General features: G+C 40.6%; 1 protein-coding gene across 3 annotated transcripts in view; it reads left to right on the top strand.

Moving 5' to 3' along the window:
* The first annotated feature begins 5,980 nt into the window (after positions 1-5,980).
* Positions 5,981-16,491, top strand: part of clcn2a (chloride channel, voltage-sensitive 2a) — a 91,056-nt gene continuing 80,545 nt past the window's right edge. For all 3 annotated transcript variants that reach the window (XM_057857267.1, XM_057857266.1, XM_057857265.1), the window contains exon 1: positions 5,981-6,150. In XM_057857267.1, coding sequence (XP_057713250.1) covers positions 6,100-6,150 — 51 coding nt within the window. In that variant the 5' untranslated portion in view covers positions 5,981-6,099. The remainder of the gene's footprint in view (positions 6,151-16,491) is intronic.

Raw genomic sequence — 16,491 nt, 5'->3', positions numbered from 1 at the left:
TCGTGACCATATCAGGGTCCTTACGGTAGTTTGGATCGGACTTTTCGGCAAAAGTGTGCGGTGGATCGCCGCCTTGAACGGAAGACTAAGTTTGAATGAATTTGCGCCAATAGGCGCGGCCCAAAGAGCACCGTGTAGGCGTACTTAATGTACTGTATATCTATCCTATCATGCTGTTTCGGCGGACGGATATACACAATCACGGTTGACGAAACTTTGATAAATGCGCTTTTTATCTAGTTTCACGAACTCTGGGACACTCGAAAAATGACTCTCATACCTCTCCTTGCTAAGTTAAGGGTACCTCGATGTGCGTTTTTGTGCAAAAGTAGTTCACGAACAACAACAAAAAAACTATTCACCTTCTCACCGAAACTAGTAAAACTCTGGACACGGCTATTAGAATATTCCCCCTACTCCTGGAAATGGGTCCGTTAACAGAAGGACTATTATTGTTGAGGTAATGTAGTCCGTATTAGGACCAAATAAAAGGAAAAAGAAGGACTATGACGGGTGTGCAACCAGCGGCTTTAGTGCCGCGTGCGTTGCTTTAGCGTTTCCCTAGTTGCTCCCTGGAGCTTTTTCAAAGATTTTTTGAAAATGGAAAAAGATGGGGGAGGGAAATAGATTTTTTTGTTTTATTATGGTTTCTGTAGGAGGACAAACATGACCCAAACATTCTTTTAATTCATTATTATTGTAATGAAGTTAAACGTGAGGTGGCATCGTACAACAAAGTAGTCACGTGGTGCGTCATTCTCTATAGGATCCACTGCAGGGAAAATAAACATTTAATCATGAAGGCTAATAATGTATTTGTAGCCAACTTAGTTATTTTGATAGTAGGCTAATATAGTTAATATCAAAACATACAGTGTTGCTTTCTTATAAGGCTTATAAAAGGCTTTTAATTTTTTTGCGGCTCCAGACATATTCTTTCAACATTTTGGGTTGCCGCCCCCTGGACTACAAGATGTAAGTTGTACTATTGCTACGAGAAAAAAAGTCGTATTATTACGTAGGGTAACGTAGCTGTAATCAGCTACACGTTTTACGTACATGTGCCGTAGCTGAGAGCTACTATATTAGCTTGGCTAATGAAATATTTCAAATATATTTTTGTTATGGTTCTTCTTGGGGAAAAAAAAGTGGGAAAAAAAATTGCCTTGGCACGACATGGTGAGGCTGTCCGACTCCGACGAAGCCCACACCACAGCTCCAAAAAAATCCTTGGGGAAACCCTGCTAACTGAACTGGACTTTCCTGAGGTTGCCGAGATCTGGTGTAGTCATCTATGATGATGGGTTATCTTTGAGAAATCTGTGTCAATTTCCCACCTTCAGAGCAATTTCAACAAAGGCGCGATTGTTGGCTGTCACTCAAAAATTATACTAAGCAATTATCCTGTGGTCTGTGGTGTACTGATAGTGATTTTTCCTCATGGATCTGCTTAGAAAATCATCAAGTTGTATATGTTAAACCTGTTTGATTTTAATGCTGCCAAACCCTTATGTGAGGTCTTATGTGTGTATGTGTTATTTGGTGAAGACAGGTTGACTGAAGCTAATGGCTTCAGGACAAATTTGACCATTTTACTTACCTTGTGATCAAACCGTCAGCCAACTTTGCTTTCATGGGAAGCAGTTGGCTGAGTTATTTAAGTTGAGTATAAGCTCTAATGAAAACTTGTCAACCATTTGGAGAACGGGTTCATTACATAGCAGACGAAACAAAAAGGTCCAGGAGATACCTTATGTTGAAAAATTATGAAGTTATGCTGTATTACGAAGTTTTTCTTGACCAAATCTTTTATAGGCGCTATCACACAGTGGTTCTCTAAAAACAATTTTTGTTTCGACCCCTCAAAAACAAACATTTTTGTTTGTTTGTTGCTGAAACCAGTGTTGTTCTCGTCAACAACGACGACAACGAAAACATTTCGTTAACAAAAATTTTTTCATGACGATGACGTAAAGATGACGGCCTGAAAATGTGTCGTGGATGACTGTAACGTGACGAAAAGATTGCCAATTTACGTCTGACGAGACACAAATGAGATGAAAATGCAGCATCGTACCCGTCATATGTTCACATTGCGTGACATTTGATAGTTGTGCACGTATTTTTTATTTTTGTTTTGTGCTCGTAGTTTTTCAGCCTGCCGTGTTTTGCTACTTGCGCACGCCCCATCCTCCCCAGAGGCAGTGCACATGAGCAGTGATCTAACATAAACAATGGCAGCTGCAGTCGCAAGGATTTATTGTCGCATTTTAACTATAATACGACTGACAGAAGAACGCAATGCACTGTGCCCGTGGGAGACCAATGTGAAAAGTGTGGCCACTTACTTGCTGGAGGAAATACTATGAATCTGAAGCGACACCTCAAAGTTCGACATGCTGATATTTATGCGAAGGTAAGTTGTTACTCACTGTAGTCATTTTAAGATATCATTGACCTATAGTTTTATTCAGCAAATGGTCTGTTATCATTTTAACTTGTATTTTCAACATTTTTGGTGTAACTGGAGTGCCGTGTTTAGGGTAATATTTTAGTTTATTTTAATTTATTATTATTAATAAGCCTTTGAAAGCAAACAATTTGCTGCCTGCAAACATCATTTTATGGGAAGAACATTTGACTATATTAGATCAGGCAGCATGCCCTTTAACCTGGATTTGGACTGTCTAAAACACAAAGACGTGTTGTTGTTCCCCATAGATTTAAAATAACATCAAATCTTAATTGACCTATATAAGGCTGTTCTTTGCAGCATATGTGTACATACAATGACTGATTGTCTCTCTTTATTAAGCACGTTGCTGTGTGCTACATGGGATTATCATAACAGTCTGTAACGGAGCCCATTTTTTTCCCCTTGATTGCTAGTTAACTCGTTCACTTGCATTGACCAGTCCACATGTGCTTTGTAGATATGGAGAAGGCGTTCGACCGTGTGCCTCGGGGAGTCCTGTGGGGGGTGCTCCAGGAGTACGGGTTGCTGAGTCCCTTGGTAAGGGCTGTTCGGTCCCTGTGCGACCGGTGTCAGAGTTTGGTTTGCATTGCCGACAGTAAGTCGAATTGTTCCCAGTGAGGGTCTGACTCCACCATGGTTGCCCTTTGTCACCGATTTTGTTCATAATTTTTATGGACAGAATTTCTAGGCGCAGGTTTGGTGGCCTCACCATTGCATCTCTGCTTTTTGCAGATGATGTGGTGCTGTTGGCTTCATCAAGCCGTGACCTCCAACTCTCACTGGAGCAGTTCGCAGCCGAGTGTGACGCCGTTGGGATGAAGATCAGCACCTCCAGATCCGAGACCATGGTCCTCAGTCAGAAAAGGATGGCATGGCCTCTCCGGGTCGAGATGAGATTCTGCCCCAACTGGAGGAGTTCAAGTATCTTGGGGTCTTGTTTACGAGTGGGGGTAGGAAGGGGCGGGAGATCGACAGACGGATTGGTGCAGTGTCTGCAGTGATGCACACTCTGCACGGGTCTGTTGTGGTGAAGGAGCTGAGCCGAAAGGTGAATCTCTCGATTTAACAGTCAATCTACAGTACGTTCCCACCCTCACCTATGGTCACGAGCTGTGGGTCGTGACCAAAAGAACAAGTTCCCGGACATAAGCGGCCGAAATGAGTTTCCTCCGCAGGGTGGCCGGGCTCTCCCTTAGTGATAGGGTTAGAACCTTGGTCATTCGGGAGGGACATGGTGTCGAGCCGCTACTCTTCCGCGTTGAGAGGAGCCAGTGAAGTGGATCGGGCATCTGGTTCGGATGCCTCCTGGACGCCTCCCTCAAGAGGTGCATGCCATTTTAATTTCCAAACATGCTATCTATGCTTCATGAAGTTCTTCATAAATTGTAAGCTAAATATGACTTGTACCTCCTTGAACAGCAGGAATGTTATTTTATGCATTCATTGTGTTAATTTCACCAAAATAAAGCTAGTGTTGTGAAAATAAGTGTTTACTTGACTGTCAATGTTCATTCGAAATTGTTGGTAACCTTTATTTTTTTACTAAAACCTTGTGTGTCTGTCAACCAATACTAGTCTGAAAATGTTTTTGTTAAGGGTGTAACAGTACATGTATTTGTATTGAACGGTTTCGGTACGTGGTGCTCGGTTCGGAAAGGAGGCGTACCGAACGAGTTTCTGACGTCATGTAACCCTTACTTTTCGAGGCTGTGAGTCGATCGGGTTACAGTTTCTTTGTTTAGATTATATTTACTCCTTCTTCTCTACTATAATGAGGACCAACACGGTAGGACAGTATAACCCAGAAACGTCAACGGCGCGACAACATGGCCGCCGCAAGAACGCAGTGAAACGCGGGCGTTAAAGTCAATCAGCCAATGCACACCAGTTGCAGTGCGGCCGCGTGTTAGACGCGTCCCAGAAGCGGCTCAACACGACGCACGCGAAAAGAACGGCAGAGTTTATTATTTGACGCGAGACGTGGCCCTCCTGCGTCAATACTACTACCGGTAGCTAAGATCGGGCAGACCGTAAGTCACTCGTGTAAAAATACGGTGGATCCGGTCGATTTTCAAACTAATATGCAATCGTAACCCACTTTTCTGTCCATCAGATCCCTTGAGTGGTAGATCGTAGTACAGTTGATTTGTCTTTGTTGATTTGCTGCGGTCTTCTCTGCTATAATAATAACCAACACGGCCCCGTGTTCAATACAAAACCCTCCTACCACAACAAAACAAGTAGGAACAAATATTCACATAGGAACTAAAGTTATACAACATAAAATATACAATATAAACGAATACTACATCACATCTGTAAAATATAAACACATAATAAAATAAATAATAGCCCATTTAAATAAAATAAATTGAAGTGAGCTAAAAAACCTGTAATTAAATAATAAAAATAATACACAGATCCTGTTTACACAATTAAATTTATTGATTTCTGTGTGGCGCTTTAACTTGAGAAAATCCACCAATAAAGCTTTTGAAAATCGTTCATAAGACAAAAAATTATTCATTGAAGCATTTCATCTGTAAAATACATGTTAAAATCGTTGTAATTGGGATTGCTTTTCTCTTTAGCACAGGACTTATCTTTTCTTCTTTCTTTCAGAAAGAAAGCTGACCAATACGCGGGGTCTGAAAGAAATTGTTGTTGGATTAAGTTTAAATACCCACTACTTTTTGAGCAGAATTCTAGCTTTGTATAGGCTAATGTTCCTATTGCTGAAAGCAAAAAGGTGGGTAATAAACAACTAGCACATTTATATTTTGCATTTTGTTTTCTTACTTTACCGAAAATGAACCGAACCGTGACCTCAAAACCGAGGTACGTACCGAACCGAGATTTTTGTGTACCGTTACAGCCCTAGTTTTTGTCTACTAAAACTAGACTAAACTGTTAAGTTTTCGTCAACTAAAACTTGTTTGAATATTCGCTGACTAAAACTAGACTAAAACTAACACATTTTAAAATGACAAAAATATGACTAAGACTGATAAGTATTTTCGTCCAAGACTTAGGCTAAAATGAAAAGAACTGTCAAAAACAACACTGGCTGGAACAAATGCTCGAATATTCAAAAATCTTAGTTTGTTGTATTCATGTAAACGTGGCAGTTCCAACTTGACTTAGCATTTTGACACTGTCCTGTTTTGAGAAGTATTGTCACTTTGGCCTATACCTAGGAACACACATAAAGCCAATTTTGTCATTAATGTGTGTTGGAATAATCTTGAGCCACTTTTCACCAAAATGTAACATCTACAACATCCTTTTAAATGATGTTGAGGACTGTTGCCAGGTATTTGAGTACATAAATCGACAGTGAGCCACACACGTATTGCCACTTGAATAACACAACACTAAGGCAGAGTGGTGGAGGGGGAGGTGTTTTGAGGCAGTGAAGCTGCAGGACCTGACTCTGTTGCCTCTAACACACGGACTATGGCAGCTCAACGTCGTCTGGCATCATTGATCCGTGCTGACGAGTCTCTCCCCAGTGAGACCTGTTACTCCGAGCTCACGCTATGGCGGTCGGGGGTGTGTGTTAATTAACTAACAGGCTCCAGAGGGGTCTCGGGCTGCTTTGTCCTAATGAGGATACCGCAGCCATGGTGAAGGACAAGCCTGAAAACCGGACGTTGCAGTACCAGCAAACTTTGGTAAGGCGACGATGAGCTAACGTATGTTGTTTTCATGTCATGTGCACAGTGAAGATTTTATTAAAAATGAGGGTAGTGTGTGATGGTTTGAGGTGGGGGCTACGGTTGCCTCAGTCTTCTGGCAAGCTTTTGAATGATAATTCCTCTCAAATATGCTGAGCTTATACTTTTATTGTCCTCTTCTTGCTTCCAATTCACCTTGAGCCACAGGTGCCACGTCCCTATGCTACCCTATCGATGTGATTAATTCCTCTTCATTTAGATCTCACCCTTCCATGTCAAATGAGTTTTCTGGCCTTAAATTAAAGGCAATTGAAGTAGACTGATTACTTTCCCTTATGGTCCGTTGATTGAAATATCATTCCAGTTTTAAGAGCATAGTCTTTTATAGGTATTACGTCTTGTGTCTTCAGATCCCTTTACCTTGTATTTGTCTACACTATGTCTTTTTTTAACCTAAAAAGAAGTGTTTCTGAATATAAATATCTCCATGCACCAATTTCCCCCTCACTCATGTAGTACCAGGAATGACAGCCATGCCCCAGAGCACTGCACAAGGGGGATAGAACCTTCGGAGGTGCACAGGCAGACTGTCAATCAATAGTTGATTCCTTCCATCCTAGACTGCAGTTGCTTTTTATGTTAAGATTCATGCATTGTTTTATTTATCACATGCATTTGACCTATGTGGCACACAGGCGCTTCTCTAGATCAATGACATGCCCGGTGTCTCGGTGTTGAAAATCGATAGTAATGTAAGATGGCAGTTAGAGTCTCTCTGTGGATTGAAATGTGCTGTCTGCGACACCGTCGCCGCCTTTTCTGGTCGCGACAATCGGATCAATGTCTCAATCGTTTGCTGGCTGCATCCAAGTTCATTAAACCCCAAGAATAGATACATGTTTGAATGTCTTGGTGATTGCACTGGGTTGCGCTGACGGACTAATCGGAAATCAATTATTACATCATTTTTATTTCTTGACAAACACTGAAAATACATTTATATAGAGCTGTGAATAACCATTTATTCTTGAGGCATAGACTATGCTTGGGGGCTTCAATTATCCCACTGTAGAAAAACGGAAGTAGCACAGTGCAGACAAATGACACTTACCCTCTCAATTGTTCATGTTAGTATTTGCTGTGGGCCACTCAAAACAGTCAGCAGGCCATGGCTGCTGCCATGACAATTTAAGCAAAAGCTCTTTGACAACTCACAGAGTGCGTACGACAGGAGAAAAAAAGTATTAAATAGCATTATTATGTGAATTAGAATCATATTTTGAGACGATTCGACTATATACAACAATTTAGCAAAGCGCAGATGACGAGAAATTAATCTTTTAATCTGCCAGTTGGCCACGCTTACCATTATAGGGCTCTAGCGTCCTCAACAGGTGGATGACGTCAGCGTGAGAATGGGCTCATCTTTTTTACTATTCAGCCCATTGAGGGGGGAATTATTCAGAACAAGGAAAACGCGCCGAAGAGAGCCTCAAAATGTCATTGTTTCAGTCTCTCTACTCCAATATTTTTACAGGATATTCTTTTTATCCAAGTATTTTTCCCCAATAGCTAAATAAATGGCATGGTCATGACAAATAACAGGCATGGCAAAATTACTCCATAATGGTCAAAACTGTCGACTTCACCTTTACTGTCGCACCTCCCGAACAATATTTTATGCCATCTAAGTCGGGCTTATGTCATTTCCCTTCCCCGTCTTCGGAGAATGTAAACAAACCAAGAGGCGTGACAGCTAGCCGACATGCTAACCCGAACCGAGTTGTGTTTCAAAGTCTTTGAAGCGGAAAATCACACATAACTAGCCCGGATCATTTCACATAACGACTGGGTTGTCGATTGTCTTTGCCGATCGGCAACCCGCCCGGCGGCGAGCAAGTTAGCGCTCGTCATTCCCCTGCTGAGGGCAGAGGGCTCGTTTGCGGGGAAGCAGCTGGACAATGACCCCCGGACAAACCGGCAGACGTCGGAGGCGCGTGTAGCTGCCAAATGGTTAACACGAATATGGTAAAATAATGCTTTACTACACGGTGAAGTCCTAAACAGCGAGAGACTCATAGAAGGGCGGCTGCAGTTGTTATGCAGCTAACATGACACTATGTGTAGAGAGCTTTTTACATGCCCATCCATGATCAAACGTAAGTAGTCCTTTATCTAAAGAAAGTTTGTAGTGTTCACCTTGTAATCGCTGTATTTGCAGCTATTTTTAACACAGTTGCAATTTCTGATCGGTCGGAAAATTTAACAGAACACCGAGCACATGAAGAGGGCAATAAGCCAAGTATAGTGCTTTCCCGGCGGGTGGGATGTGCGACAAGCTGCCGGTCGTCGGCCGAGGGAACAAGGAGCATGTCAGCCACAAAATGCAAGCCACTTACATATTAAAATGATCCCAGTATCACACATAATAAAAAACACGTTTACTCACTTCCTCGTAAGTCCCATGGTCCCACAGTAGTAGGGCTTGTTTTGGCCAATATCCACCGGGGAATTTGAAACCTTCTGAAACCCCAAAAAGTCTCACACGCCTCTCCTTCGTACATCAAGATTTTTCTGCAGCCGTTTGGCTGGTGTGATGCGAAAAATAAACGAATTAATCCGCAAAATCAGCTGAATCCTTAGTCCTTCTCATACAACAGTACGGCTGTTTAGTGAAGAGGACTCCTTCTCCCGTACACGTCAAAGCACCCTCTTCTTCAATGCAAGAACGAAGCCGGAAGTCTGTCATTTTTGTAGCGCGGGTTTCAAAAAACTGAATAAATATATCGATCGCTTCTTCACACATCCAAGTGGTCCATTTCATTCAGGAGCATAAAATACCGCGTGTATTATGAAATAAACTTGCTTTTTCGTGTCACAGGCACTTTAAATCAAAATGTGTTACAATGCAAAGGCAAACTAAGCAAATGTTTTGAATATGCACATCTTTTTCAGCTTTTCTCTTCGCTACTCTTTCCCGCCATCTCCTTAGCGTGGAAGATCCAATGAGTAAATCCATCTTTCTTTTTGCAATCTGCCAGTTGACAGTTTAATGGTGCACTGTATTTGCAGGCAACCTTAGCTCTGACGTCACTTCCAAGCGGTAGGTGATTGTTTTCGCCGAACATTGTACTCGCTTAATTGATTAGTTATACTCTTATTTTTTAAATCCGCAAATTAAATAATGATCCAAAGATGATGTTTTGAGAAGGGCAGGAAAAAAATCAAATATTCTTGCTTTTAAACAATGCTGTTTAATTTCCCTAAAAAAATGCAACTCCTCCGTTTAGATGTTTTACACCACAAGTGTTTTTTAATTCCCGCTTCTGTAAGTGAATGACTTGAGAGAGTGATTCAGAATTGACACCAATATTGGTAGCTCTGCTTCAGTACAGTCTGAAACCACAACAATTACACAGCTTAACCTTGTTCATACCCACATTTGATCAATCAAGTTCCACATGGTCTACAAAGTTCATAATAAATGAAAAATCAATGGAATTGATGCAAACCTATCCCTTCTACTTTCCAGGCTGTAACACTTGTAATCGAATGTTCTCCCTTGGGTGAGACAAAGCATGTGTGTTTTGCCTCTTGGGAGTATGACTGAAATGCACAGGTAGATAACACATTCAAATCAGATAAGTGCAAGCCCGCGCCTGCAGCCTCTAGTTTCTTGCCGCCTAAAATTGGATTGCAATGTTGACAAAGCTTCCTCAGAGTTTTACTGTTTGCTATCAAGATTCAGAGAATTTTCAAGCTTGGAATGTTAGCAATGGTTAAACTCTCACTGTAGCAGGGGTGAATATATATGTATATATATATACAGTGCCTTGCAAAAGTATTCGGCCCCCTTGAATCTTGCAACCTTTCGCCACATTTCAGGCTTCAAACATAAAGATATGAAATTTAATTTTTTTGTCAAGAATCAACAACAAGTGGGACACAATCGTGAAGTGGAACAACATTTATTGGATAATTTAAACTTTTTTAACAAATAAAAAACTGAAAAGTGGGGCGTGCAATATTATTCGGCCCCTTTACTTTCAGTGCAGCAAACTCACTCCAGAAGTTCAATGAGGATCTCTGAATGATCCAATGTTGTCCTAAATGACCGATGATGATAAATAGAATCCACCTGTGTGTAAGTCTCCGTATAAATGCACCTGCTCTGTGATAGTCTCAGGGTTCTGTTTAAAGTGCAGAGAGCATTATGAAAACCAAGGAACACACCAGGCAGGTCCGAGATACTGTTGTGGAGAAGTTTAAAGCCGGATTTGGATACAAAAAGATTTCCCAAGCTTTAAACATCTCAAGGAGCACTGTGCAAGCCATCATATTGAAATGGAAGGAGCATCCGACCACTGCAAATCTACCAAGACCCGGCCGTCCTTCCAAACTTTCTTCTCAAACAAGGAGAAAACTGATCAGAGATGCAGCCAAGAGGCCCATGATCACTCTGGATGAACTACAGAGATCTACAGCTGAGGTGGGAGAGTCTGTCCATAGGACAACAATCAGTCATACACTGCACAAATCTGGCCTTTATGGAAGAGTGGCAAGAAGAAAGCCATTTCTCAAAGATATCCATAAAAAGTCTTGTTTAAAGTTTGCCACAAGCCACCTGGGAGACACACCAAACATGTGGAAGAAGGTGCTCTGGTCAGATGAAACCAAAATTGAACTTTTTGGCCACAATGCAAAACGATATGTTTGGCGTAAAAGCAACACAGCTCATCACCCTGAACACACCATCCCCACTGTCAAACATGGTGGTGGCAGCATCATGGTTTGGGCCTGCTTTTCTTCAGCAGGGACAGGGAAGATGGTTAAAATTGACGGGAAGATGGATGTAGCCAAATACAGGAACATTCTGGAAGAAAACCTGTTGGTATCTGCACAAGACCTGAGACTGGGACGGAGATTTATCGTCCAACAGGACAATGACCCAAAACGTAAAGCCAAATCTACAATGGAATGGTTAAAAAATAAACGTATCCAGGTGTTGGAATGGCCAAGTCAAAGTCCAGACCTGAATCCAATCGAGAATCTGTGGAAAGAGCTGAAGACTGCTATTCACAAACACTCTCCATCCAACCTCACTGAGCTCGAGCGGTTTTGCAAGGAAGAATGGGCAAGAATGTCAGTCTCTCGATGTGCAAAACTGATAGAAACATACCCCAAGCGACTTGCAGCTGTAATTGGAGCAAAAGGTGGCGCTACAAAGTATTAACGCAAGGGGGCCGAATAATATTGCACGCCCCACTTTTCAGTTTTTTATTTGTTAAAAAAGTTTGAATTATTCAATAAATTTTGTTCCACTTCACGATTGTGTCCCACTTGTTGTTGATTCTTGACAAAAAATTAAAATTTGATATCTTTATGTTTGAAGCCTGAAATGTGGCGAAAGGTTGCAAGGTTCAAGGGGGCCGAATACTTTTGCAAGGCACTGTATATATATATATATATATATATATATATATATACATACATACTGGTGCACGATAATTATAATAATTATATGACGTCATCACGATAATTCCAATAGCATTTGTAATAGGGCTGATAATATGTACAGTTCTGCCTTTACAGTTTACACACTTGTATGGGAAATCAGTTGTCCATTTGCGAGGCATTGCTCCCACCTGCTGGTCAGAATAATTCACTGCATCTATTTTTTGTTACAGTAGTTTGGTTCAATCACTTACACATTGCGGTGTCTAGCGTTAGCATTGACAGTCGTGAATGCTTTCTGTTACGTTTCCGCCTCGGAAATATATGTAAGTATTTTACGTTTACTATAACATATGGATGTGCAATATATGTTTACTTCTGTGGTGAAGGGTCATATCTACAGAACGTCATAAGTTGTGTTATAGAAGCCAGCCGATGCTTTAGTAGCTCAAGCTAGTGTGCAATGCTGTAATATAATAGTTGTGTATATAAGTGTATTTTGCAGTTTGTTGTATAATGAGTATTGAATATATGTATTTTTCTGTTGTACTTTCACAATATTAAGACGAGTGTCTTCCCATAAAAGCAAGAAAAGACCAAGCGTTGTGGTTTATGGAAGTGCATTCATTCTGAGCTGGCTGTCGGGCAGTGCAGAAGTGAAACGCAATGTTTTGTTCATGTCATTATAAAAAATCTGGTGAGATCAAAGGCAAATCTATGTTGAATCCACCACTAGTATTTTTTTTTTAAACCTCCAGGTGTTCAAAAACTCAGGTTATACATTTAAAAAATTATATATTTATTATCGGGTATTGATATCGGTATCGGCTTTGAGGAGCAGGAAGTTATCGATATCGGTATCGGTTTCAAAAAATGGATATCGTGCACCCCTAAATATATACAGTGGGGTAAATAAGTATTTAGTCAACCACCAATTGTGCAAGTTCTCCTACTTGAAAAGATTAGAGAGGCCTGTAATTGTCAACATGGGTAAACCTCAACCATGAGAGACAGAATGTGAAAAAAAAAACAGAAAATCATTGTTTGATTTTTAAAAAATTTATTTCCAAATTAAAGTGGAAAATAAGTATTTGGTCACCTACAAACAAGCAAGATTTCTGGCTGTCAAAGAGGTCTAACTTCTTCTAACGAGGTCTAACGAAGTCTAATGAGGCTCCACTCTTTACCTGTATTAATGGCACCTGTTTTAACTCATTATCGGTATAAAAGACACCTGTCCACAACTTCGGTCAGTCACACTCCAAACTCCACTATGGCCAAAGCCAAAGAGCTGTCGAAGGACACCAGAGACAAAATTGTAGACCTGCACCAGGCTGGGAAGACTGAATCTCCAATAGGTAAAACGCTTGGTGTAAAGAAATCAACTGTGGGAGCAATTATTAGAAAATGGAAGACATACAAGACCACTGATAATCTATCTCGATTTGGGGCTCAATGCAAGATCTCCCCCCGTGGCGTCAGAATGATAACAAGAGCGGTGAGCAAAAATCCCAGAACCACACGGGGGGTCCTAGTGAATGACCTACAGAGAGCTGGGACCACAGTAACAAAGGCTATAATCAGTAACCCAATGTGCCGCCAGGGACTCAAATCCTGCACTGCCAGATGTGTCCCCCTGCTGAAGCCAGTACGCATCCAGGTCCGTCTGCGGTTCGCTCGAGAGCATTTGGATGATCCACAAGAGGACTGGAAGAATGTGTTGATGAAACCAAAATACAACTTTTTGGTAGAAACACAGGTTCTCGTGTTTGGAGGAGAAAGAATACTGAATTGCATCCGGAGAGCACCATACACACTGTGAAGCATGGGGGTGGAAACATCATGCTTTGGGGCTGTTGTTCTGCAAAGGGACCAGGGCGACTGATCTGTGTATAGGAAAGAATGAATGGGACAATGTATCGAGATTTTGAGTGAAAATCTCCTTCCATCAGCAAGGGCATTGAAGATGAGACGTGGCTGGGTCTTTCAGCGTGACAATGATCCCAAACACACAGCAAGGGCAACAAAGTGGCTTCGTAAGAAGCATTTCAAGGTCCTGGAGTGGCCTAGCCTTTCTCCAGATCTCAACCCCATAGAAAACCTGTAGAGGGAGTCCCAAAACATCACTACTCTAGAGGAGATCTGCATGGAGGAATGGGCCAAAATACCAGCAACAGTTTGTGAAAAGCTTGTGAAGAGTTACAGAAAACGTTTGGCCTCTGTTATTGCCAACAAAGGGTACATAACAAAGTATTGAGATGAACTTTTGGTATTGACCAAATACTTATTTTCCACCATGATTTGCAAATAAATTCTTTAAAAATCAAAAAAGGTGATTTTCTGTTTTTTTCCCCACATTCTGTCTCTCATGGTTGAGGTTTACCCATGTTGACAATTACAGGCCTCTCTAATATTTTCAAGTGGGAGAACTTGCACAATTAGTGGTTGACTAAATACTTATTTGCCCCACTGTATATATATGTGTATATATATATATATATATACATATATATATCTATATATATATCTATATATATATATCAGGGGTCGCGTTAACCGAATATTTTCCGTCGTTGACCGATTTTTAAAACGGTGACGGAAAAAACGTCCATCCGTCATTTTGACAGGTTGCAATTCACACCCCGGACCACAGGGCGGCGAGTGACCATGTTGATAAGGCCAATGACGTCATGCATCAAGAGAGACAATAGCTAATTGCAACCTGTCAAAATGACGGATGGACTTCAGTTTTTTCCGTCACCGTTTTAAAAAACCGGTCAACGACGGAAAATATTCGGTTAACGCGACCCCTGATATGTGTGTATATATATATATATATATATATATATATATATATATATATATTAGGCCTGTCAAAAATAACGCGTTAACGACCATGATTAATCTGGAAATATTAACGCATTAAAAAAAAAAAAAACTCAATTTACCGCTCACACTAAGTTTGGCCACAACTGCCTCCCGTAGTCCCACACGCTGATGTTTACATTCTCTGCGCGGCAATGCAGGACATAATGCAGCCAGCCACGATGAGTGAGGATGATGACCAAATTCCGTTTTAAAAAGCTGCCTAATGGAAACCTGGATAAAACCAAAGTTGTGTGCACATACTGCTGTGAAGAACTGTCCTTCGGATCGAAGCTCAACCAGCCTAAAGTACCACCTTCGGGCAAGGCACATCTTCGCTAGTGTTAGCAATGACGCTAACACTGCAGGAACTAGCCGCAGTCATCAAGCTTCACTGGCAGAGTGCGGACTCGGACTTGCCAACAAAAAGAAACCAAGTAGGTTGACTACTGCTATCGCTACATGGGTAGCCAGACACTGTAGAGTGTAGACCCATTAACATAGTCGAAGACGAGGGCCTTGACAATCCAATGACAACAAACAGCAACAACCAATGACAAACCACTAGACAGGTACAAGGCAGTGCCAGCATGGACTCATGTCCACTACAGTGGTGGTCTGCGCACAATAGTGCCCACAGTAAGCTAGCCCACCTTGCAAAAAAAGTATCTGGTCACACCTACCTCCTTGCGAGAGACTATTTTCTTTGACAGGGTACATTGTTCAAAAGAAAAGATCTGCTCTGTTATCTGAAAATGTCAACAAGCTAGTTTGCCTGAGAAGTTGGTTAAAAAAAAAAATAATAATAAGAGTATGGCTAACTTAGTGTTTCTAAACACCTTTACACACAGTTTAGTGTAATGTTTTTCAGTTAAGTGTGTGAAAATTGTTTTTTAAAAAAATATATTTTTTTTAATCTCACACAGCTTTCAGCCAGGCCATATAGTGTAAAACTGCAAGTGCTGCATTTATTTGTTTTCAAATGTTGAATTTAACAGACAAGTTGTTTACACATTTTTTGAAATACGTCTAGCTATTGTTACTGTGTTGTGCTTGTCTGCTTTTTAAATTGGGAGTCAATTTTGGGTAATATGCCAAACGGTACTTGAGCCACATTGTTAGTCTGAGGCACTTTAATCTGTTAAAACTCTTTGCTGTATAATACAGACAATTTATTTTATTTTTTATTTTATACGAGCTGAGTTGTTAAATAAAATTTTAAAACTCTATTTGGTTAATTATTAATTCATTCACACATCATACATTTCATCTTAAAACAATTTTTAAGTCAATTATAGTATTTTCCTAGATTTTTTTTCCTGAAGAGCAACTTTATTCATCCCGAGGGAAATGTGATTAATCATGATTAATCACACAATTGACATATCATTAACTAGATTAATTTTTTTAATCATTTGACAGCACTAATATATATATATACATATATATATATATATATATATATATATATATGTATATATATATATTTTTTATGTTGCATCTTGAGGTGTTATCAAGGAGGAATTCTCTATCACAACTACTGTGTGGTAGCGCACTGCATCACTCTAGTATGTTTGCAGAAATTTTAAAAATAGAAGCAGCATCTGTTGGACAGGAGTGTTTATTTACACCGCACAAAATGCACTCACTCCATTATTGCACAAATTTGTGCAGCCTTTCTGAGTTATGAAGGGCATTATAAACACAACTTCACTTAGATACATTCATTTCTGTTTATAAGGCAGGATTTATGCTGCAGGTCCAAAGTGCACAACTATGATTCAAAGACTGTCTGATTTTTTTGGGTATATTTTATTTATAGTTTTCAGCATATTCAAGTGAAATACCTGATATGTACTATATAAGAAATGTGTGCCTTCTTTTGCAGACATGCGAGGTCAAAAGTCGAGAAAAGGTCAAATTCCAGTAAGGAGCCTCGTAAAGGTCATAGTGCAGGGGTCAAGTTGCGGCCTCCAGGACAGTATTTTGCAGCTCCCTATTTGACATGTTCTTACCAGG

The sequence above is a fragment of the Corythoichthys intestinalis genome, chromosome 14, assembly GCF_030265065.1.
Source record: "Corythoichthys intestinalis isolate RoL2023-P3 chromosome 14, ASM3026506v1, whole genome shotgun sequence".
NCBI classification, from domain to species: Eukaryota; Metazoa; Chordata; class Actinopteri; order Syngnathiformes; family Syngnathidae; genus Corythoichthys; species Corythoichthys intestinalis.
Note: the sequence above shows the minus strand (reverse complement) of the source record. Positions and strands in the feature narration are given on the sequence as shown.